Genomic DNA, 24,833 nt, shown 5'->3' with positions numbered 1-24,833 from the left:
ACTGGATGCTTGGGGCTGGTGCACTGGGATGACCCAGAGGGATGGGATGGGGAGGGAGGAGGGAGCGGGGTTCAGGATGGGGAACACATATATACCTGTGGCGGATTCATGTTGATGTATGACAAAACCAATACAATATTGTAAAGTAATTAACCTCCAATTAAAATAAATAAATTTATATTTAAAAAATCCTGTCCAACAGATATTGGCTGAATGATTACCATGTCAGGCAGTAAGACTGCCTCTTAAAGGCAGTGAGAATATGATCTTACCCAAATATTGTCCTTGACCTCATAAGCTTATAGTCTATTAAAGAAAAACATATGTTGAAAAGGCAATTACAAATACTGTTGACTTGTGATTATACTGAGTCACTTAAAGTGGTATTGAATATGTAAAATGGCCATTGTTGAAACTTGGTGAGATATGCCAAGCAGTATTGAAGACCCAGCTGAGGTGGAAAAAATTAATTAGTAAAGACATCAGACCATATAGCTGTATAATTTTTTCCAGCCATGCTACATAACTTAGACTTGGCAGCAATAATATTAAATACAAGTAGTACTGGGGGTCTGAGGGGTGGTTAGATTAAGGAGATGAGGAATAAGGTCACTGAAACTGTGAGAACAAATATGTTTCTCAAGGACAGTTATGATCAAAGCCTACTGCATGGAAGTCAGAACATTCTTTTTGTTTCCCCAGATCCTGGTTCTGATAATGATTCCGTTTTTCTCACTTTTGTTATGGATTTTATTAACTTACTGGAAAGACAGGTGGCTCACCATTGGGCTGTCACTTCAGGTAAGCACCGTGCTTAGTTGTAGCCCTGTCTGTCCAGATGCATTCAGACTGACTTTTCAATTTCCTCACAGATCTTAGCTCCCTACGTACACCTGAGCAGCATATCTGTGATGGTTTTGCTTTCATGGCCTGTGGCCTTCTACTTGATCCATTTGGAAGGAGAAGGTATGTCCTGTGGGTGGAACCTTCCTTGATTCTTCCAGCTCTGGCTTTAACTTCTGTACTTTATTCAGCAGAACAAGCAAAGCACCACCAAATCTTTTTGGACCTCATTTATCTTGTTACTCAAGCATGCTCCTTGTGATCAAACTCACAACCCTACATGTTCTGTCATAACATCCTGTCATAGCATTTCCCAGGCTAAGCAGTCCATCTTCTAAAGAGACATTCTCCTTTTAGAAAAATTAGTATTTTCTCTCATTAACTTTGAGGGAATAGATTGGAGTAGTTTTAGGGAGAGTAGAGGGTGTTTTTTATTTGGCCAGTGGTGGTACACGTCATAGTTCTTTTAGTTTGTATTCAGATATTACTATTTTCAACTCAAGAACCAGGTGCAGATATCCCCTGGACACATCTTAGTCCTTCAAAGCAGTCCATGGTGAGTCTCTGTCATGTCTGAGGACTTCCACAGAAGCAGAAATCTGCCTCTGCCACTGTTTTCCTCTTCATTCTTTGTCCTAATATGATGGAAGCAAATAAGAATCAGAGCTGTAATAAAGCTGTTTTGAGAATGGAGTTAACTCTCAGCACCCTTACTGAGAAACCAGGAGAACCTGCTTCTGTCTATGTCTCTTTTTATTATTACTGGTTAAACAAGGAGTGCTTGCTTCCTGACGTGTCCAAGGATGCAGGAAAGAGAAAAACAGGATTGGTAGTGTTGCCATTATGTATGTGTGTATGTGTATGTGGCTGGTGAATTTTAGGAAATGTTTCTGGGGGCAGGAACTTAAAGGGGACAATAATGAACTCTTTTCTTTTTTATTTCCTGAATTTTAGCTAGAATGAGACGTTACCAGATTACAAGTAATGAAAGAAGAAGAAATACATGCTGTAGTATGCTCACGAAATTGAGAGGTTAGAGCTGGAGAGCTAGATTTGAAAGTGACATGGATGGTAATTTTAAAATGTACAAATAGGTTAGATCCTCAAAGGTATAAAATAGTAAATGTTGAGATATTGCCAGTGATAACAGGTATTGTGATTAGTCTGTGTGTTTGTGTATGTGTGTGTGTGTTTAAGAGAGGAGTGGGGGAGAGAGAGAAATACAACTATGTATTGAGGGTCTATGATGAGTCAATAGTGTCATATCAATTGCATGAGATAATACTAGTAGTAGAATAGCTCCATTTTTCATAATGAAGAAAATGAATACCCAGAGAGGTTAAACAATAAGTCTGAGTCACAAAATTAGAAAGTAGTAAAGTCTGCTTTGTATTTGGATTTCTGTCAACTAGTATCCCTTCCACTATTCCTCTCTGCCATCAATACCTGGGCATTTTAGGCTGATCTTTAAGGGCTTGAGAGCTTTCTCAGAACCAATCAAACTCCTTCTCTTTCTGAGAAGCTACTCCTTAACATTCCCTCTCCTTCCTGCCTCCTGTACAATTTATTCCCTTGTTAATTTGTATTTGTAAGCTTTTGTTGTTGTTCAGTTGCTAAGTCATGTCCAACTTTTTGTGACCTCATGGACTGTAGCACGCCAGGCCTCCCTGTCCATCACCATCTCCTCGAGTTCACCCAAGTTCATGTCCATTGAATTGGTGATGCCATCCAACCATCTCATCCTTGGTCACCCCCATCTCCTCCTGTTCTCATTCTTTCCCAGTTAACAAGGTCTTTTCCAGTGAGTCGGCTCTTTGCATCAGGTGGCCAAAGTATTGGAGCTTCAGCATAAGTCCTTCCAATCAATATTCAGGGTTTATTTCCTTTAGTATTGATTGTTTTGATCTCCTTACTGTCCAAGGTACTCTCAGGAGTCTTCTTCAGCACCACAATTCGAAAACAAATTCTTCAGTGTTCAGCCTTCTTTATTGTCCAAGTCTCACATCTTGACTATTGGAAAGACCATATTTTTGACTATATGGACTTTTGTCAGCAAACTAATGTCTTTGCTTTTTAATATGCTGTCTAGGTTTGTTATAGCCTTCCTTCCAAGAAGCAAGTGTCTTTTAATTTCATGGTTGCAGTCAGCATCCCCAGTGATTTTGGAGCCCAAGAAGAGAAAATCTGTCACAACTTTCACTTTTCCCCATGAAGTGATATGACCAGATGCCATGATCTTAGTTCTTTTAATGTTGAGTTTTAAGCCAGCTTTTTCACTCTTCTCTTTCACCCTCACCAAGCAGCTGTTTAGTTTGTCTTCACTTTCTCCTATTAGAGTGGTATCATCTAAATATTTGAGATTGTTAATATTATTCCCAACAGTCTTGATTTCAGTTTATAACTCATCCAGCCTGGCATTTTGCATGATATACTCTGCATATAAGTTAAATAAACAAGGTGACAGTATATAGCTTTGTTGTACTCCTTTCCCAATTTGGAACCAGTCCTTGTTCAATGTAAGGTTCTAACTGTTAATGCTTCCTGACTCGCATACAGGTTTCTTGGGAGATAGGTAAGATGGTCTGGTATTTCTATCTCTTTAAGAATTTTCAAGAGTTTGTTCCAATCCATACAGTCAAAGATTTTCTTGTAGTCAATGAGGCAGCAGTGGATGTTTTTCTGGAATTCCCTTGGTTTCTCTATGATCCAACGGATGTTGGCAATTTGTTCTCTGGTTCCACTGCTTTTTCAAAACCCTGCTTGTTCATCTAGAAGTTCTTGATTCAAGTACTACTGAAACCTTGCTTGAAGGATTTTGAGCATAACCTTACTAGCATGGAAAGTGAGCATCCAGTAGTTTGAACATCCTTTAGCATGATCCTTCTTTGGAATTTGGATGAACACTTACCTTTTCTAGTCCTATGGCCATTGCTGGGTTTTCTAAATTTGCTGATATATTGAGTGCAACACTTTAACACCATCATCTTTTAGTATTTTAATTAGCTCAGCTGGAATTCCTTCACTTTCATTAGCTTTATTGGTAGTAATGCTTCCTGAAGCCCACTTGACTTCACACTCCAAGATGCATTTGCAATAATTTTAACTTAATAATCATGCTTGTATTTGGGTTTTGCTTTCAAATAATTGAAATGTGGGGGACCTGAGAGAAATAATAAATCTGTGAGTTCACAGAGTCAATGAACCCATGGATTCATTATTTACTATAACTATTTTGGGGGGATACTTATTTGCTTGGGATGGTTCTCCATTCCTCTTTTCTTTTTCGTCACTTTTTCATTCCAACTTTTTCAGCTCTACAAGTGGCTGTTGGAGTGCCCTTTTTTTTTATCCTTTTATGTCTCTATGTGGTGCCATTTGGGACTTACTCTCCCTGCCTTCAGGAGAAGGAGAAATTGGCACCTAAGCCAAACTTCTTTGGACATAGAGGTGCACCCATGGTAAGTCTGAGCTAGATGGATGTGGGTGTACATGGGTGTGGATGAGACAAAGGCACATCAGATCCTCAGAAACCCCTGGAGAAATAAAGAAGTTGGCTCGAGATGACAAGATAAGTAATAAATTGTAGAGGTTGGATTTAATTCTCCTAATTCTCAGTCCATTTCTCTTTATTATGTCCAGTGACATTGTCTTAGATGAGCAGAATTCCCAAACCAGATTCAGGAGAGGAGAATGTAGGCAGGTTCTTAGAACATAGAGCCAAGAAAACCAAACTCTGCTTCCTAAAGTCCTTTCATTACTGTGCCCCTTTCCTTGGGATTTCCCTGGTAGCTCAGACGGTAAAGCGTCTGCCTGCAATGCAGGAGACCTGGGTTTGATCCCTGGGTCAGGAAGATCCCCTGGAGAAGGAAATGGCAACCCACTCCAGTATTCTTGCCCAGAGAATTCCATGGACAGAGGAGCCTGGTAGGCTACAGTCTATGGGATCGCAAAGAGTTGGACACGACTGAGCGACTTCACTTCACTTCACTTTTTCCTATGCTAAAATGGATGTCGGCAGAAAAGACTGTGAGATTAAAGGCCTGATGTCCTTTTCTTTCACAGCTGGGGCCTGAGAATACCATAATGTCCTTTGAGAAAGCTGTTGAATATGGGGCCCATGGACTGGAGAGTGATGTACAAATAAGGTAGGAAAGAAGGGACCAGAGTGGGAGGAGAAAAGACCGTGGATGACTCCAGCCTGGCCCAAGCTGTAGAGAGGGCAAGCCCTGGGAGTTTCTCCCTTATTCTCCTGGCACATCTGCACATAACACAATACATGAATCACTTCTCCTTTACAAACCACGTCTCTGCATCTCTACATTCTCAATCACAGGTTTATAAATCACACACTCTATATAGTCGCCACACATAGCTCAAATTTGTCCTCCCTGCAAACATGCTTGCAGCTTGCCTCTGTGCCCTACCTTAGCAATCTAACTAACATTTCCTAGGCATCGCCTGCATTCCTACTATATCCTTCTTCTGAGTGCTAGTGAGAGGCAGATGAGTGAGACAGAGTCGTGCCTAAGAGCTGTTTGCAACTGGTGAAGGAGACATGGCATGTTTACAAATAAACACAGTATAGGACCATTTATGGTGAGTGCCTTCTCGGGGGTGGGGGTGGGGTGGGGTGGGAATGAAGTCGCTCAGTCATGTCTGACTGACCAGGCTCCTCTGTCCATGGGATTTTCCAGGCAAGAGTACTGGAGTGGGTTGCCATTTCCTTCTCCAGAGTATCTTCCCGACTCAGGGATTGAACCCAGGTCTCCCTCATTGTAAGCAGACACTTTAACCATCTGAGCCACCAGGGGAGTCTCTGGAAGCCTTCCAGAGAAGAGTAAGGCAAATGCAATGGAACCTCAGTGGAGGAGGAAGAGGCCACCTCTTTTGTGAAAAATGATCTGTGTGCTCAGAACAGTGTTTGGGTTGAGCCTTGAAGGCAAAATAGTATTTTCCCAAGCAGAGATGGAGAATGAGAATATTTTGGGCAGAGACAACAGCTTAGTCAAAGACATCCAAAGGAGGAATAGCAAGTTTGTAGATCCGTGAGCTGATCTGTATGGATGCCAAGAGTAGTCCACTTTGGGGACGTGAGGGGCCTATGTGAGGGGGAAGGTATGGCTGTAAGGCTGGCTGAGACTGGATCACAGAGATCCCTAAATGTGTACTGGACAGCCATGGTAGGTTTTAGAGAACAGATTAGCTTATTGTTTAGAAGGACTTATCTGAGAATCTGTGAGGGAGAATCATCATGGCTTTGGGCAGTAGGCTCTAGCAATGTCCAAGGGACAACAAAGGAAGACTTGGATCCTAGCAGGGACGAGGACAAATCCCATGCTTTTCTGTAGAATGTATGTCCTTGGGCAGCCGAAAGTAGAGACGAACCATCGGTTGGTTATATTAGAGAATGTGGCATGTACTACTCCCTTCCCAGCCTTCTGTGAGGCAAACAGGAAAGAAATGAACATCCTATTTCACAGTGAAGAACTGTGGTTTGAGCCTGAATTCAAAGAAGATAAATGTATTGCTGAGGACATAAGGCTAGAATGTACATGATAAAGCCAGAATTCGAACTAGATTTCTTGACCCCAGACTAGGGTTCTTATCAATGGTGACAACTATTCCATGCAGAATATTTGAATCAAGATTGAAACTGAATGCTCTTTCAGAGCTTCCCTTTCATTGTGCAAGTTCCTCATGGTCATGGCTTAATGTGGTAATGGTGCTGAGGCAGTGAGCTCCTGGCACACTGTCCTTTTCTCTTCTGTGACTTTAACTTCATTGTAGATGATCTTCCCAGCTGCTCAGTTTCTCTGTTGACATCTTCATTTCCCATGACCACCATCCACATATCTCCACCATCCACATTGATGGCTACAGTCTATACTCATCATTAATAAATATTGCTTATCAGTCATAGTCTAGTCAGGACATGAATACCACAAAAGTATCTAGAACAGGAAAAATCATATTATAATTACTAAGTAGTAAAAATGGCTACTGAAAAGTGGGACATAGGACTCTGGGGAGTGTGCAAATTGCAACTACTACTGTGTATTCCACCATATTCTCTCCATTAATTACCAAAAAAGTTTAAAAAAATTAGATACTGGACAAAATCCACAAAGTAACTAACAGAAGACTGAATGGTGAAGAATAGAATGTGGACTGGGTTGGTTCATAAGACCAAAGGAACTTCATAATAGGGAGCAAGTCTCCACTTGCTAATTTTTGTTTCTCCTCATGTATCCTGACATGAGCTCTGAAGAAAGCTGACCTGGAAACACCTATAGCTGCAGACAGAAAAAAGCTCCACAAAAATCTATTATATCTAGCCCAATAACTGGTAGAAGGATCATCCAATATGATATAAATGATTTGCTCATACCAGTCCTACTCAGGGGAACACCACACAGAAACCACTCCTCACCCTGTCGCAGCTTGTGGCTGTGGCTCTGGAGACTATGAGCAGATCCCTGTAACTATTTCTGTCCTGATGTAAGCGGTGGTACCCATTTCCTTTCTTCTTCAGCTAGAGAGTGAGCAGAGAATTACTGAGAAAAGTTTTCCAGAAAAAAAGATTTTTTTTTATTGTAAAATATTCTTAACATAAAATTTACCACTTAAACCATTTTTAGGGTACAGTTTAATGGCATTAAGTACCTCCACCTTCTTTTAACCATCACCACATAGATCTCTAGCACTTTTCATCTTCTCAGACTAAAACTATTTGTTAGATGTTAATAATAACTCCACCCAAGCCTTTGCAACTATCATTCTTTTTTCTCTCTCTATGTGTTTGACTGTTCGGTGAAATCGTGCAGTATTTTTTATTTTGTGTTAAGCTCATTTCACATTAGCATGATGTCAGTATAGCTCATTTCACTTAAGCATGTCAAGACTCATCTATATTGTAGCATGTCAGAATTTCCTTCCTTTTAAAAGTTCTCTTAAAAAGCACATAACAAAATTTGCTATCATAGCTATCTTTTAAGTGTACAATTTAGTAGTATCAAATATATTTACATTGTTTTGAAACAAATCTATAAAACTTGTTCATCTTGCAAATCTGAAACTTGATCCCTGTTAAATAACAATTCCACCTTTCCTTCTGCCCTCAGCCCCTGCTTACCACCATTCTACTTTTCGCTCCTATGAATCTGACTACTTAAATAACACCCATAAGTGGAATTATACAGTATTTGTCTTTTCGTGACTATCTTGTTTGATTTAGCATAATGTCCTCAGATTTCATCTATGCTGTGGCATGTGACAGGATTTCCTTCCCTTTTTAGATTGAGTGATATCCCACTATGTATAGATATCACATTTTGCTTCTTCATTTATCCTCTAATAGACATTTGGCTTGCTTCTGCCTCTTGACTGTTTTGAAAAATGCTGCTATGAACGTTAGAGTACAAGCATATTTTCAAGAACTTGTTTTCAGTGCTTTTAAGTGTGTGCCCCAAAGTGGAATTACTGTATCACGTGGTAAATCTATGTTTAGTTTTCTGAGGAATTGCCATGCTAGAGAAAGGGATAAAAACCTGTTCATAACATTCTGGGGAGACCTTTGTATAACCTATGCATGAAACCACACAGACACAACACAGCAGAAGGCTTGAGAATCAATTGGAACACTATCTGTGTTGTAGATTGACTTCTGCAGAGCCTTTGAAAACTAACTTGGCGTTAAAACTGTATCTTACAAATGTGGTCCAGGACATGTTTTCTGAACCTAGACATCTTGAATCTCTGTTAAAATAGATTTTAATGAAATTTCAAATCTCCAAATATTAAAAATGCTCAGGATACAATCCAGAGTTTTCCATACCAGGATCCAGAAAAAACTCAGCTTCAGTGAGGAAAGGTAATCAATCAATAGATGTCAATAGCAGGAGAAACAGATGTTGGAATTATTCCTAAGAATTTTAAAGCAGCTATCATAAAATGTCTCCAGCAAACAATTATGAACACTTGTTAATTTAAAAAGTAGAAGGTGTTAGCAGAGAAAGAGAAGTAAAGAAGAATCAAATGGAAATGAAATATTCTTTAGACAAAAGATAATGATGTTAAAATTTACTCCTATGCATATATCAAATCATGCTGTACACCTAAAAATAATACAATGCTATATGTCAGTTATAGCTCAATAAAACAAGGGTAAGGAAAACAATTTGGAACATAAGGAATAAAATAAAGCAAAGGAAAGGGTAAAAAATACATAGGTGGGGACTGCTCTGGTGGTCTAGTGGTTAAGGAGCCACTTGCCACTGCAGGGGACACAGTTTGATCCCTGGTCTGAGAAGACCACAGAAACTGTGGAAAACTAAGCCTGTGCACCAGAACTGTTGAGTCTACATGCTACAACTAATGAACTATACATGCCTAGAGCTTGTGCTCTGGAACAACAGAATCTGCCACAATGAGAAGCATGCCCACCACAAAGAAAAGTAAGCCCACTCCTGAAACTAGAGAAAGCCCGTGTGCAGCAACTGAGACCCAGCCCGGCCAAAAATAATAAATGTATTTTTAAAAAGATCTTTTTTGAAAGTTTTATTTGTAATATACATTTTGTATGAGAGAAGTGATTAGTACAGGGTGCATATTTTAGTCAAGGATCAAAATGATGTGTGTTAATTTGCAGGACTATTTTTACCCCAAAATTTATAGTTAGGATTCATTTTGGAAATCACATTTTAAACTTTGGAATCAAAATTGTTTCCTATTTGGGAGGATAATGTATATACATTGGTATGTTAAATAATAAAACTGTTCTAATTTGGTGCCATAAAAAAAAAAAAAAGATAAATATTAATAGGTGATTCTTCTATTCCAGAATTTAAAAATTGTGTTCAGTGGTTAAAGACAAAAGTGATAATATTGTTTCATGTATGGGTCTCAATATATTTTGAGATATATAAGACATGTATATTGTAATGGGAAGAGGTTGGGTAAAGGGACCTAAAAAGTATTCAGTTTTCTACACAATACTTGAAGTAGTAGACTAGTAGAATGTGATCTATGGGATGTATTTGGAATCTTTGGGGCAACCACAAAATTATGCAGAGATACACAGTTGACCCTTTAACAACAGGAGATTGAAGTGCTCTTCAACTCATTACATTCACTCAGTCATGTCCGACTCTTTGGAATCCATGGACTGCGGCACGCCAGGCTTCCCTGTCCATCACCAACTCCAGGAGCTTGCTCAAACTCATGTCCATCAAATCCATCTTATCCTCTGTTGTCCCCTTCTCCTCCTACCTTCAGTCTTTCTCAGCATCAGGATCTTTTCCAGTGAGTCAGTTCTTCCCATCAGGTGACCAAAGTATTGGAGTTTCAGCTTCAGCATCAGTCCTTCCAATGAATATTCAGGACTGATTTCCTTTAGGATTTACAGGTTTGATCTCCTTGCAGTCCAAGGGACTCAAGAGTCTTCTATAACACTGCAGTTCAAAAACATAGGTTCCTTGGTGGTCAACTTTCTTTATGGTCCAACTCTCACATCCATAGATGACTACTGGAAAAACCATAGCTTTGATGGACCTTTGTCAGCAAAGTGATGTCTCTGCTTTTTAATATGCTGTCTAGGTTTGTCACAGATTTTCTTCCAAGGAGCAAGTAAAGCTCCTTGGAAAAGCTCCACAGCTTTTAATTTCCTGGCTTCAGTCACATTCCACAGTGATTTTGAGCCCAAGATCTTCTTTAATATGCTGTCTAGGTTTGGCACAGCTTTTCTTCCAAGGAGCAAGAAAAGCTCCTTAGAAAATCTCCACAGCTTTTAATTTCCTGGCTCCAGTCACATTCCACAGTGATTTTGAGCCCAAGAAAATAAAGTCTCTCACTGTTTCCATTGTTTCCCCATCTATTTGCCATGGAGTGATGGGACCAGATGCCATGATCTTTGTTTTTTGAGTTTTAAGCCAACTTTTTCACTCTCCTCTTCCACTTTCATCAAGAGGCTCTTTAGTTCTTTGCTTTCTGCCATAAGGGTGCTGTCATATGCATATCTGAGATTATTGATATTTCTCCTGGCAATCATGATTCCAGCTTGTGTTTCATCCAGCTTGGCATTTCACATGATGTACTCTGCATATAAGTTAAATAATCAGGGTGATAATATACAGCCTTCACATAGTCCTTCATCAACTTGTAACCAGTTTGTTGTTCCATGTCTGGCTTTAACTTTCTTCTTGACCTGCTTACAGATTTCTCAGCAGGCAGGTAAGGTGGTACAGAATGAAGCAGGGCAAAGGCTAATAGAGCTTTGCCAAGAGAATGCACTGGTCATAGCAAACACCCTCTTCCAACACACAGGAGACGACTCCCCACATGGATATCACCAGATGGTCAATATTGAAGTCAGATTGATTATATTCTTTGCAGCCAAAGATGGAGAAGCTCTATACAGTCAGCAAAAACAAGACTTGGAGCTGACTGTGGCTCAGATCATGAACTCTTTATTGTGAAATTCAGACTTAAATTGAAGAAAGTAGGGAAACCCAGTAGACCATTCAGGGATGACCTAAATCAAATCACTTATGATTATACAGTGGAATTGACAAATAGATTCAAGGTATTAGATCTGATAGAGTGCCTGAAGAACTATGGACAGAGGTTCGTGACATTGCATAGGAAGGACTGATCAAGATCATCCCCAAGAAAAAGAAATGGAAGAAGGGAAAATGGTTGTCTGAGGAAGCCTTACAAATACAAAAAGAAGAGAAGCTAAAGGCAAAGAAGAAAAGGAAAGATATATCCATTTGAATGCAGAGTTCCAAAGAATAGCAAGGAAAGATAAGAAAGCCTTCCTTAGTGATCAATGCAAAGAAATAGAGGAAAACAACAGAATGGGAAAGACGAGAGACCTCTTCAGGAAAATTCGAGATAAAAAGGGAACATTTCATGCAAAGATGGGCACAATAAAGAACAGAAATGGTATGGACCTATCAGAAGCAGAAGATATTAAGAAAAGATGGCAAGAATACACAGAAGAACTATACAGAAAACATCTTTATGACCCAGATAACCATGATGGTATGGTCACTCACCTAGAGCCAGACATCCTGGAATGCAAAGTCAAGTGGGCCTTAGGAAATGTCACTATGAACAAAGCTAGTGGAGGTGATGGAATTCCAGTTGAGCTCTTTCAAATCCTGAAAGATGATGCTGTGAAAGTGTTGCACCCAATATACCAGCCAATTTGGAAAACTCAGCAGTGGCCATATGACTGGTAAGGGTCAGTTTTCATTACAATCCCAAAGAAAGGCAATGACAAAGAATGTTCAAACTAATGCACAGTTGCACTCATCTCATGCACTAGCAAAGTAATGCTCAAAATTCTCCAAGCGAGGCTTCAACAGTACCTGAACCAAGAACTTCCAGATGAACAAGCTGGATTTAGAAAAGTCAGAGGAACCAGAGATCAAATTGCTAACATCTGTTGGTTCATTGAAAAAGCAAGGGAATTCCAGAAAAACATCTACTTCTGCTTTATTGACTATGCCAAAGCCTTTGCCTGTGTGGATCATAACAAACTGTGGAAAATTGTTAAAGAGATGGGAATACCAGGCCACCTTACCTGCCTCCTGAGAAATCTGTATGCAAGTAAAGAAGCAGCAGTTAGAACTGGACATGGAACAGCAGACTGGTTCCAAATCGGGAAAGGAGTAAATCAAGGCTGTATATTCTCACCGCGCTTATTTAAATTATATGCAGAGTACATCATGCAAAATGCTGAGCTGGATGAGGCACAAACTGGAATCAAGATTGCCAGTAAAGATAACAATAACCTCAGCTACACAGATGACACCACCCTTATGGCAGAAAGCAAAGAAGAACTAAAGAGCCTCTTGATGAAAGTGAAAGAGGACAGTGAAAAAGTTGGCTTTAAACTCAACACTCGTATTTTGATTTCTTTTGTGATTTGTTGGTTATTCAGCAGTGTGTTGTTCAGCCTCCATATGTTTGAATTTTTAATAGTTTTTCTCCTGTAGTTGAGATCTAATCTTACTGCACTGTGATATGAGAAGCTGCTTGGAATGATTTCAATTTTTTTTGAATTTACCAAAGCTAGATTTATGGCCCAGGATGTGATCTATCCTGGAGAAAGTTCCGAGTGCACTTGAGAAAAAGGTGAAATTTATTGTTTTGGGGTGAAATGTCCTATAGATATCAGAAACGAATGAAAATGAAAACACAACAACCCAAAACCTGTGGGACACCATAAAAGCAGTGCTAAGGGGAAGGTTCATAGCAATACAGGCATATCTCAAGAAACATGAAAAAGTTCAAATAAATAACCTAACTCTATACCTAGAGCAACTAGAAGAGGAAGAAATGAAGTACCTCAGGGTTAGTAGGAGGAAAGAAATCTTAAAAATTAGGGCAGAAATAAATGCAAAGGAAACAAAAGAGACCATAGCAAAAATCAACAAAGCCAAAAGCTGGTTCTTTGAGAGGATAAATAAAATTAACAAACCATTAGCCAGACTCATCAAGAAACAAAGGGAGAAAAATCAAATCAATAAAATTAGAAATGAAAATGGAGAGATCACAACAGACAACACAGAAATACAAAGGATCATAAGAGACTGCTATCAGCAATTATATGCCAATAAAATGGACAACGTGGAAGAAATGGACAAATTCTTAGAAAAGTACAACTTTCCAAAACTGGACCAGGAAGAAATAGACAATCTTAACAGACCCATCACAAGCACGGAAATTGAAACTGTAATCAGAAATCTTCCAGCAAACAAAAGCCTAGGACCAGCAGCTTCACAGCTGAATTCTACCAAAAATTTAGAGAAGAGCTAACACCTATCCTGCTCAAACTCTTCCAGAAAATTGCAGAGGAAGGTAAACTTCCAAACACATTTTATGAGGCCACCATCACCCTAATACCAAAACCTGACAAAGATGTCACAAAAAAAGAAAACTAGAGGCCAATATCACTGATGAACACAGATGCAAAAATCCATAACAAAATTCTAGCAAACAGAATCCAACAACACATTAAAAAGATCATACATCTTGACTAAGTGGGCTTTATCCCAGAGATGCAAGGATTCTTTGATATCCACAAATCAATCAATGTAATACACCACATTAACAAATTGAAAAACAAAAGCCATATGATTATCTCAATAGATGCAGAGAAAGCCTTTGACAAAATTCAACATCTTTTAATGATAAAAACCGTCCAGAAAGCAGGAATAGAAGGAACATACCCCAACATAATAAAAGCTATATATGACAAACCCACAGCAAACATTATCCTCAATGGTGAAAAATTGAAAGCATTTCCCCTAACATCAGGAACAAGACAAGGGTGCCCACTCTCACCACTACTATTGAACATAGTTTTGGAAGTTTTGGCCACAGAAATCAGAGCAGAAAAAGAAATAAAAGGAACCCACATTGGAAAAGAAGAAGTAAAACACTCACTGTTTGCAGATGGCATGATCTTCTACATAGAAAACCCTGAAGACTCCAACAGAAAATTACTAGAGCTAATCAATGATTATAGTAAAGTTTCAGGATATAAAATCAACACACAGAAACCCCTTGCATTCCTATACACTAACAATGATAAAACAGAAAGAGAAATTAAGGAAACAATTCCATTCACCATTGCAACGAAAAGAATAAAGTACTTAGGAATATATTTACCTAAAGAAACAAAAGACCTATATATAGAAAACTATAAAACACTGGTGAAAGAAATCAAAGAGGACACAAATAGATGAAGAAATATACCATGTTCATGGATCAGAAGAATCAAAGTAGTGAAAATGAGTATACTACCCAAAGCAATCTATAGATTCAATACAATCCCTATCAAGCTACCAACAGTATTTTTCACAAAGCTAGAACAAATAAATTCACATCACAGCAGGATCCTCTATGACCCACCTCCCAGAATATTGGAAATAAAAGCAAAAATAAACCAAATGGGACCTAATTAAACTTAAAAGCTTCTGCACAACAAAGGAAACTCTAAGCAAGGTTTAAAGACAGCCTTCAGAATGGGAGAAAATAATAGCAAATGAAGCAACTGACAAACAACTAATCTCAAAAATATACAAGCAACTCCTACAGCTCAATTTTAGAAAAATAAATGACCCAGTCAAAAAATGGGCCAAAGAACTAAATAGACATTTCTCCAAAGAAGACATACAGATGACTAACAAACACATGAAGAGATGCTCAACATCACTCATTATCAGAGAAATGTAAATCACAACCACAATGAGATACCACTTCATGCCAGTCAGAATGGCTGCGATACAAAAGTCTGTAAGTAATAAATGCTGGAGAGGGTGTGGAGAAAAGGGAACCATCCTACACTGTTGGAGGAAATGCAAACTAGTACAGCCACTATGGAGAACAGTGTGGAGATTCCTTAAAAAACTGGAAATAGAACTGCCATACCACCCAGCAGTCCCACTGCTGGGCATACACACCAAGGAAAGCAGATTTGAAAAAGACACATGTACCCCAGTGTTCATCGCAATACTGTTTATAATAGCCAGGACATGGAAGAAACCTAGATGTCCATCAGCAGACAAATGGATAAGAAAGCGGTGGTACATATACACAATGGAGTATTACTCAGACATTAAAAAGAGTACATTTGTGTTTATTTTATTTTTTAAAATTTTATTTTATTTTTAAAATTTACAATATTGTATTGGTTTTGCCAAATATCGAAATGAATCCGCCACAGGTTTACATGTGTTCCCCATCCTGAACCCTCCTCCCTCCTCCCTCCCCATACCATCCCTCTGGGTCGTCCCAGTGCACCAGCCCCAAGCATCCAGTATCGTGCATCGAACCTGGACTGGCGACTCATTCCATATATGATATTATACGTATTTCAATGCCATTCTCCCAAATCATCCCACCTTCTCCCTCTCCCACAGAGTCCAAAAGACTGTTCTAGATATCAGTGTCTCATTTGATGTCTCATACACAGGGTTATTGTTACCATCTTTTTAAATTCCATATATATGTGTTAGTATACTGTATTGGTGTTTTTCTTTCTGGCTTACTTCACTCTGTATAATAGGCCCCAGTTTCATCCACCTCATTAGAACTAATTCAAATGTATTCTTTTTAATGGCTGAGTAATACTCCATTGTGTATATGTACCACTGCTTTCTTATCCATTCATCTGCTGATGGGCATCTAGGTTGCTTCCATGTCCTGGCTATTATAAATAGTGCTGCGATGAACATTGGGGTACACGTGTCTCTTTCAATTCTGGTTTCCTTGGTGTGTATGCCCAGCAGTGGGATTGCTGGATCATAAGGCAGTTCTATTTACAGTTTTTTAAGGAATCTCCACACTGTTCTCCATAGTGGCTGTACTAGTTTGCATTCCCACCAACAGTGTAAGAGGGTTCCCTTTTCTCCACACCCTCTCCAGCATTTATTATTTGTAGACTTTTGGATTGCAGCCATTCTGACTGGCGTGAAATGGTTCCTCATAGTGGTTTTGATTTGCATTTCTCTGATAATGAGTGATGTTGAGCATCTTTTCATGTGTTTGTTAGCCATCTGTATGTCTTCTTTGGAGAAATGTCTATTTAGTTTTTTGGCCTATTTTTTGATTTGGTCATTTATTTTTCTGGAATTGAGCTGTGGGCGTTGCTCATATATTTTTGAGATTAGTTGTTTGTCAGTTGCTTCATTTGCTATGATTTTCTCCTATTTTGAAGGCTGTCTTTTCACCTTGCTTATAGTTTCCTTTGTTGTCCAGAAGCTTTTAAGTTTAATTAGGTCCCGTTTGTTTATTTTTGCTTTTATTTCCAATATTCTGGGAGGTGGGTCATAAAGGATCCTGCTGTGATGTATGTCGGAGAGTGTTTTGCCTATGTTCTCCTCTAGGAGTTTTATAGTTTCTGGTCTTACGTTGAGATCTTTAATCCATTTTGAGTTTATTTTTGTGTATGGTGTTAGAAAGTGTTCTAGTTTCATTCTTTTACAAATGGTTGACTAGTTTTCCCAGCACCACTTGTTCAAGAGATTGTCTTTAATCCATTGTATATTCTTGCCTCCTTTGTCAAAGATAAGGTGTCCATATGTGTGTGGATTTATCCCTGGGCTTTCTATTTTGTTCCATTGATCTATATTTCTGTCTTTGTGCCAGTACCATACTGTCTTGATGACTGTGGCTTTGTAGTAGAGCCTGAAGTCAGGTAGGTTGATTCCTCCAGTTCCATTCTTCTTTCTCATGATAGCTTTGGCTATTCGAGGTTTTTTGTATTTCCATACAAATTGTGAAATTATTTATTCTAGCTCTGTGAAGAATACTGTTGGTAGCTTGATAAGGATTGCATTGAATCTATAAATTGCTTTGGGTAGTATACTCATTTTCACTATATTGATTCTTCCAATCCATGAACATGGTATATTTCTCCATCTATTAGTGTCCTCTTTGATTTCTTTCACCAGTGTTTTATAGTTGCCTATATAGAGGTCTTTGTTTCTTTGGGTAGATATATTCCTAAGTATTTTATTCTTTCCATTGCTATGGTGAATGGAATTGTTTCCTTAATTTCTCTTTCTGTTTTCTCATTATTAGTGTATAGGAATGCAAGGGATTTCTGTGTGTTGATTTATATCCTGCAACTTTACTATAATCATTGATTAGTTCTAGTAATTTTCTGGTGGAGTCTTTAGGGTTTTCTATGTAGAGGATCATGTCATCTGCAAACAGTGAGAGTTTTACTTCTTCTTTTCCAATGTGGATTCCTTTTACTTCTTTTTCTTCTCTGATTGCTGTGGCCAAAACTTCCAAAAGTATGTTGAATAGTAATGGTGAAAGTGGGCACCCTTGTCTTGTTCCTGACTTTAGAGGAAATGCTTTCAATTTTTCACCATTGAGGGTTTGTCATATATAGCTTTTATTATGTTGAGGTATGTTCCTTCTATTCCTGCTTTCTGGAGAGTTCTTATCACAAATGGATGTTGGATTTTGTCAAAGGCTTTCTCTACATCTATTGAGATAATCATATGGTTTTTATTTTTCAATTTGTTAATGTGGTGTATTACATTGATTGATTTGCAGATATGAAGAATCCTTGCGTCCCTGGGATAAAGCCTACTTGGTCATGGTGTATGATCTTTTTAATGTGTTGTTGGATTCTGATTGCTAGAATTTTGTTAAGGATTTTTGCATCTATGTTCATCAGTGATATCGGCCTGTAGTTTTCTTTTTTTGTGGGATCTTTGTCAGGTTTTGGTATTAGGGTGATGGTGGCCTCATAGAATGAGTTTGGAAGTTTACCTTCCTCTGCAATTTTCTGGAAGAGTTTGAGTAGGATAGGTGTTAGCTCTTCTCTAAATTTTTGGTAGAATTCAGCTGTGAAGCCGTCTGGACCTGGGCTTTTGTTTGCTGGAAGATTTCTGATTACAGTTTCAATTTCCGTGCTTGTGATGGGTCTGTTAAGCTTTTCTATTTCTTCCTGGTCCAGTTTTGGAAAGTTGTACTTTTCTAAGAATTTGTCCATTTCTTCCATTGTCCATTTTATTGGCATATAATTGTTGATAGTAGTCTCTTATGATCCTTTGTATTTCTGTGTTGTCTGTTGTGATCTCTCCATTTTCATTTCTAATTTTATTGATTTGATTTTTCTCCCTTTGTTTCTTGATGAGTCTGGCTAATGGTTTGTCAATTTTATTTATCCTTTCAAAGAACCAGCTTTTGGCTTTGTTGATTTTTGCTGGTTGATGGTCTCTTTTGTTTCTTTTGCATTTATTTCTGCCCTAATTTTTAAGATTTCTTTCCTTCTACTAACCCTGGGGTTCTTCATTTCTTCCTTTTCTAGTTGCTTTAGGTGTAGAGTTAGGTTATTTATTTGACTTTTTTCTTGTTTCCTGAGATATGCCTGTATTGCTATGAACTTTCCCCTTAGGACTGCTTTTACAGTGTCCAACAGGTTTTGGCTTGTTGTGTTTTCATTTTCATTCGTTTCTATGCAAATTTTGATTTCTTTTTTGATTTCTTCTGCGATTTGTTGGTCATTCAGCAGCGTGTTGTTCAGCCTCCATATGTTGGAATTTTTAATAGTTTTTCTCCTGTAATTGAGATCTAATCTTACTGCATTGTGGTCAGAAAAGATGCTTGGAATGATTTCAATCTTTTTGAATTTACCAAGGCTAGATTTATGGCCCAGGATGTGATCTATCCTGGAGAAGGTTCCATGTGCACTTGAGAAAAAGGTGAAATTCATTGTTTTGGGATGAAATGTCCTATAGATATCAATTAGGTCTAACTGGTCTATTGTATCATTTAAAGTTTGTGTTTCCTTGTTAATTTTCTGTTTAGTTGATCTATCCATAGGTGTGAGTGGGGTATTAGAGTCTCCCACTATTATTGTGTTATTGTTAATTTCTCCTTTCATACTTGTTAGCATTTGTCTTACATATTGTGGTGCTCCCGTGTTGGGTGCATATATATTTATAGTTGTTATATCTTCTTCTTGGATTGATCCTTTGATCATTGTGTAGTGTCCATCTTTGTCTCTTTTCACAGCCTTTGTTTTAAAGTCTATTTTATCTGATATGAGTATTGCTACTCCTGCTTTCTTTTGGTCCCTATTTGCATGGAAAATCTTTTTCCAGGCCTTCACTTTCAGTCTGTATGTGTCCCCTGTTTTGAGGTGGGTCTCTTGTAGACAGCATATGTAGGCATCTTGGTTTTTTATCCATTCAGCCAGTCTTTGTCTTTTGGTTGGGGCATTCAACCCATTTACATTTAAGGTAATTACTGATAAGTATGATCCCATTGCCATTTACTTTATTGTTTGGGGTTTGAATTTATGCACCATTTTTTGTGTTTCCTGTCTAGAGAATATCCTTTAGTATTTGTTGGAGAGCTGGTTTGGTGGTGCTGAATTCTCTCAGCTTTTGCTTGTCTGTAAAGCTTTTGATTTCTCCTTCATATTTGAATGAGATCCTTGCTGGGTACAATAATCTGGGCTGTAGGTTATTTTCTTTCATCACTTTAAGTATGTCTTGCCATTCCCTCCTGGCTTGGAGAGTTTCTATTGAAAGATCAGCTGTTATCCTTATGGGAATTCCCTTGTGTGTTATTTGTTGTTTTTCCCTTGCTGCTTTTAATATTTGTTCTTTGTGTTTGATCTTTGTTAATTTGATTAATATGTGTCTTGGAGTGTTTTGCCTTGGGTTTATCCTGTTTGGGACTCTCTGGGTTTCTTGGACTTGGGTGATTATTTCCTTCCCCATTTTAGGGAAGTTTTCAACTATTATCTCCTCAAGTATTTTCTCATGGTCTTTCTTTTTGTCTTCTTCTTCTGGGACCCCTATGATTCGAATGTTGTAGTGTTTAATATTGTCCTTGAGGTCTCTGAGATTGTCCTCATTTCTTTTAATTCGTTTTTCTTTTTTCCTGTCTGATTCATTTATTTCTACAATTCTATCTTGTAATTCACTAATCCTATCTTCTGCCTCTGTTATTGTACTATTTGTTGCCTCCAGAGTGTTTTTGATTTCATTTATTGCATTATTCATTGTATATTGACTCTTTTTTATTTCTTCTAGGTCCTTGTTAAACCTTTCTTGCATCTTCTCAATCCTTGTCTCCAGGCTATTTACCTGTGATTCCATTTTGATTTCAAGATTTTGGATCAATTTCATTATCATTATTCGGAATTCTTTATCAGGTAGATTCCCTATCTCTTCCTCTTTTGTTTGGTTTTATGGGCATTTATCCTATTCCTTTATCTGCTGGGTATTCCTCTGTCTCTTCATCTTGTTTAAATTGCTGACTTTGGAGTGTCCTTTCTGTATTCTGGCAGTTTGTGGAGTTCTCTTTATTGTGGCATTTCCTCACTGTGTATGGGTTTGTACAGGTGGCTTGTCAGGGATTCTTGGTTAGGGAAGCTTGTGTTTGTGTTCTGGTGGGTGGAGCTGGATTTCTTCTCTCTGGAGTGCAATGAAGTGTCCAGTAATGAGGCATGAGATGTCTATGGTTTTGGAGTGACTTTGGGCAGCCTGTATCTTGGAGCTCAGGGCTGTGTTCCTGTGTTGCTGGAGAATTTGCTTGGTATGTCTTGCCCTGGAACTTGTTCCCTCTTGTGTGGTGCTTGGTTTCAGTGTATGTATGGAGGTGTTTGATGAGCTCCTGTCAGTTATGATCCCTGAATTCAGGAGTTCCCTGGAGTCAGGGTTTGTACTTAAGCCTCTTGCTTCCAGTTATCGGTCTTATTTTTACAGTAGTTTCAAAACTTCTCCTTCTATACAGCACCATTGATGAAACATCTACATTAAAGATGAAAAGTTTCTCCACCATGAGGGTCACCCAGAGAGGTTCATAGCATTACATGGACAGAGAAGAGGGAGGAGGGAGTTAGAGGTGACCCGAATGAGATGAGGTGGAATCAATAGAGGAGAGAGTGGGCTAGCCAGTAATCGCTTCCTTATGTGCACTCCATAACTGGACCGCTCAGAGATGTTCACGGAGTTATACAGAGAAGAGAAGAAGGAGGAAGGAGACAGAGGTGGCCAGGAGGATAAAAGGGGGAAATGAAAAGGAGGGAGACAGATCCAGCCAGTAATCAGTTCCCTAAGTGTTCTCCACCGTCTGGAACACACAGAAATTCACAGAGTTGGGTAGAGTAGAGAGGGGTTAAGGAGGAGAAACAGGCAACCCGGTGGAGAAAAAGGAGAGTCCAAAGGGAGAGAGAGCAGCCAAGCCGGTAATCTCGCTCCCTAGTGAAAAATGGGTACTGAAGATTGGGTTCTTAAAGGTACAAAATTGGTAACAAATACAAAAAAGCAAAAATTAAAAATCTAGAGTAGAGTTTGGAATTTCAAAAATACAATGTTAAAGAAAAGAAGAAGGAAAAGAAAGATAGAAAAACAAGCAAACAAACAAAAACAAACAAAGTGGCAAAAATTATAAAGGAAATACAGGTACAAAATTGATAACAAATACCAAAAAGCATAAATTAAAAATCTAGAATAGAGTTTGGAATTTCAGATATACAATGTTATATAAAAGAAGAAGAGAAAGAAAGAGAGGGAAAAAAAGTCACAAAAATTATAAAAAAAAATATAGGTACAAAATTGATAACAGATACCAAAAAGCTAAAATTAAAAATCTAGAGTAGAGATTGGAATTTCAAAAATACAATGTTAAAGAAAAGAAGAAGAAAAAAAAAACCAAAACCAAAACAAAAAACAAGGTCACAAAAATTATAAAAAATATATATATGAAGTTTGCTTTAAAAAAATAAGGGTCCTTTTTTTGTGTGCAAAGTAATAGTAGGTTATAAAAGTGAAAATTAAAGGAATAATAGAGGACTTAAAATTTTTTTAAAAATTAAAAAAAAAGAAAAGAATGATTGTAAAAATAGTAAAAATATATCTAGGACTTTCTCTGGTTTTGTTGTGAGTATTGTGGGGTCAGTTCATTTTTGGCTAGTTCTTTGGTCCGACTTATATTTCTCAAGATCTATAGGCCCCTTCCTATATAGTTGGTACTAACCACAGTGTTTAATCTATTGCCTGTAGCCTCCAAGGCAGTTCCCTCTGTTATTGCTTCTTCTGTTTTGGTCTCTTCAGTGTCTGGTTTCCGCCCTGACACAAAGGGGACGGCGGTGGACCCTTTTTTTTTTCTTTAGGCTCACTTGTTCAGTTGCACTGTGGGGAGGGAGGGACGCTGCAAACAAATAACACTGGCGTGTGCTCGCAGTGCCTCAGCCACACTGGGTCTGCCCCCGTTCACGGTGCATGTAGCCTCCCTGCCCACACTGCTCAGGCTCTAGGCTGCTCCGCCGGGAACCATCTGTGTCCCGCCCTGGGCTGCTTGCACCTCCCAGGTCCAAGCCGCTCAGGTTCAGGCACTCGGGTAGTCCTCAGAGGCGCAGACTTGGTTGGGCCTGAGTTTTGTGCCCTTCCTATGTCCGAGCAGCTCAGGTGATGAGGTGTTTGGTGAGCGCAATTGCTGCCACTTATCGCCTCCCTGCCACTCGGTTATCTAGGTGTACAACCAGTGCACCTTCTTAGGCGGATGTTGACCGTCCAGACCCTCAAGAAGTTTTAGTTAGCAAAAAAGCCTGCTTACAGTTTTATGGATAATGTCTCTCTGGGGCTGCAATTTCCCGCTTCTGGCTCTGGCTGCCTGTCACTGGAGGGGGATGGTCTGCAGCCGGCTATCTCTGTTCAGTCCTTTGTTCCGTGCGCAGGCCTGGCGGTGTCTTAGGTTAGGGCTAGCTTTTGGTGTGGTAGATATCCCACAGTCTGGTTTGCTAGCCCAAATTATTTCGCTCAGGTAGCGCTTGGGGTATTCAGGCCAGATCCTTACTCTAAGTGATGCAGCCCACACCGCGCCTCCCTGCCCAGCCCCCGCTTGCTAGTGGCGTGCCCAGGCGTCTGCGCTGCTTCTCCACTGGGGGAGTTACTGTAGGGCTCGCAATCTGCAGGTTTTAATTGTTTATTTATTTTTCCTCCCTGTTATGTTGCCCTCTGTGCTTCCAAGGCTCAGCACAGATTCGGCAGTGAGAAGGTTTCCTGGTGTTTGGAAACTTCTCTCTTTTTAAGACTCCCTTCCTGGGACGGAACTCCGTCCCTCCCTCTTTTGTCTCCTTTTTTGTCTTTTATATTTTTTCCTACCTCCTTTCGAAGACTTGGGTTGCTTTTCTGGGTGCCTGATGTCCTCTGCCGGCATTCAGAAGTTGTTTTGTGGAATTTACTCAGCGTTTAAATGTTCTTTTGATGAATTTGTGGGGGAGAAAGTGTTCTCCCCATCCTACTCCTCTGCCATCTTAGCTCCTCCCAGAAAGAGTACATTTTGAATCAGTTCTAATGAGGATGAAACTGGAGCCTATTATACAGAGAGAAGTAAGCCAGAAAAAAAAAACACCAATACAGTATAATAACACTTATATATAAAATTTAAAAAGATGGTAATGATAACCCTGCATGCAAGACAGCAAAATAGACACAGATGTATAGAACAGTCTTTTGGACTCTATGGGAGAGAGTGAGGGTGGGATGATTTGGGAGAATGGCATTGAAACATGTGTATTATCATATGTGAAACGAATCGCCAGTCCAGGTTCAATGCATGATACAGGATATTCAGGGCTGGTGCACTGGGATGATCCAGAGGGATGGGATGGGGAGGGAAGTGGGAGGGATGTTCAGGATGGGGAACACATGTACACCTGTGGCGAATTCATGTCAATGTATGGCAAAATCAATATAATATTGTAAAGTAATAGCTACCAATTGTAATAAATAAATTTATATTAAAAAAGAAAATACTGAAAAATTCAACATTCAGAAGAGTAGGGTCACAGCATCCGGTCCCATCACTTCATGGAAAATAGATGGGGAAATAATGGAAACTGTGACAGACTTTATTTTTTTGGGCTCCAAAATCACTGGAGATGGTGACTGCAGCCATGAAATTAAAAGATGCTTGCTCCTTGGAAGAAAAGCTATGACTATCCTAGAGAGCATATTAAAAAGCAGAGATATTATTTTGCCAACAAAGGTCCATCTAGTCAAATCTATGGTTTTTCCATTAGTCATCTATGGATGTGAGAGTTGGACTATAAAGAAAACTGAGTACCAAAGAATTGACGCTTTTGAACTGTGGTGTTGGAGAAGACTCTTAGAGTCCCTTGGACTGCAAGGAGATCCAACCAGTCCATCCTAAAGAAAATCAGTCCTGAATATTCATTGGAAGGACTGATGCTGAAGCTGAAACTCTAATACTTTGGTCACCTGATGTGAAGAACTGACTCACTGAAAAAGACCCCGATGCTGGGAAAGATTGAAGGCGGGAGGAGCAGGGGACGACAGAGGATGAGATGGTTGGATGGCATCACCGACTGGATGGACATGAGTTTGAGTTAATTCCAGGAGTTTGTGATGGACAGGGAGACCTGGAATGCTGCAGTCCATGGGGTTGCTAGAGTCGGACAGGACTGAGCAACTGAACTGAAC

At 39.1% G+C, this 24,833-nt stretch overlaps 1 protein-coding gene across 1 annotated transcript in view; it reads left to right on the top strand.

The window, feature by feature from the left end:
- Window positions 1–24,833, top strand: part of LOC147342474 (glycerophosphodiester phosphodiesterase 6-like) — a 114,873-nt gene that overhangs the window by 27,241 nt on the left and 62,799 nt on the right. The window contains exons 5-9 of the mRNA XM_086385724.1: window positions 703–801; window positions 873–966; window positions 1,798–1,875; window positions 4,156–4,301; window positions 4,906–4,988. Of these exons, the coding sequence (XP_086241850.1) occupies window positions 703–801; window positions 873–966; window positions 1,798–1,875; window positions 4,156–4,301; window positions 4,906–4,988 (500 nt within the window). The remainder of the gene's footprint in view (window positions 1–702; window positions 802–872; window positions 967–1,797; window positions 1,876–4,155; window positions 4,302–4,905; window positions 4,989–24,833) is intronic.

Source organism: Bos grunniens, chromosome 29, assembly GCF_055505025.1.
Source record: "Bos grunniens cultivar Pamir isolate PY7600 chromosome 29, Bosgru_T2T1.0, whole genome shotgun sequence".
In the NCBI taxonomy this organism is placed as follows: domain Eukaryota; kingdom Metazoa; phylum Chordata; class Mammalia; order Artiodactyla; family Bovidae; genus Bos; species Bos grunniens.
This window is presented reverse-complemented; position numbering and strand designations above follow the sequence as displayed.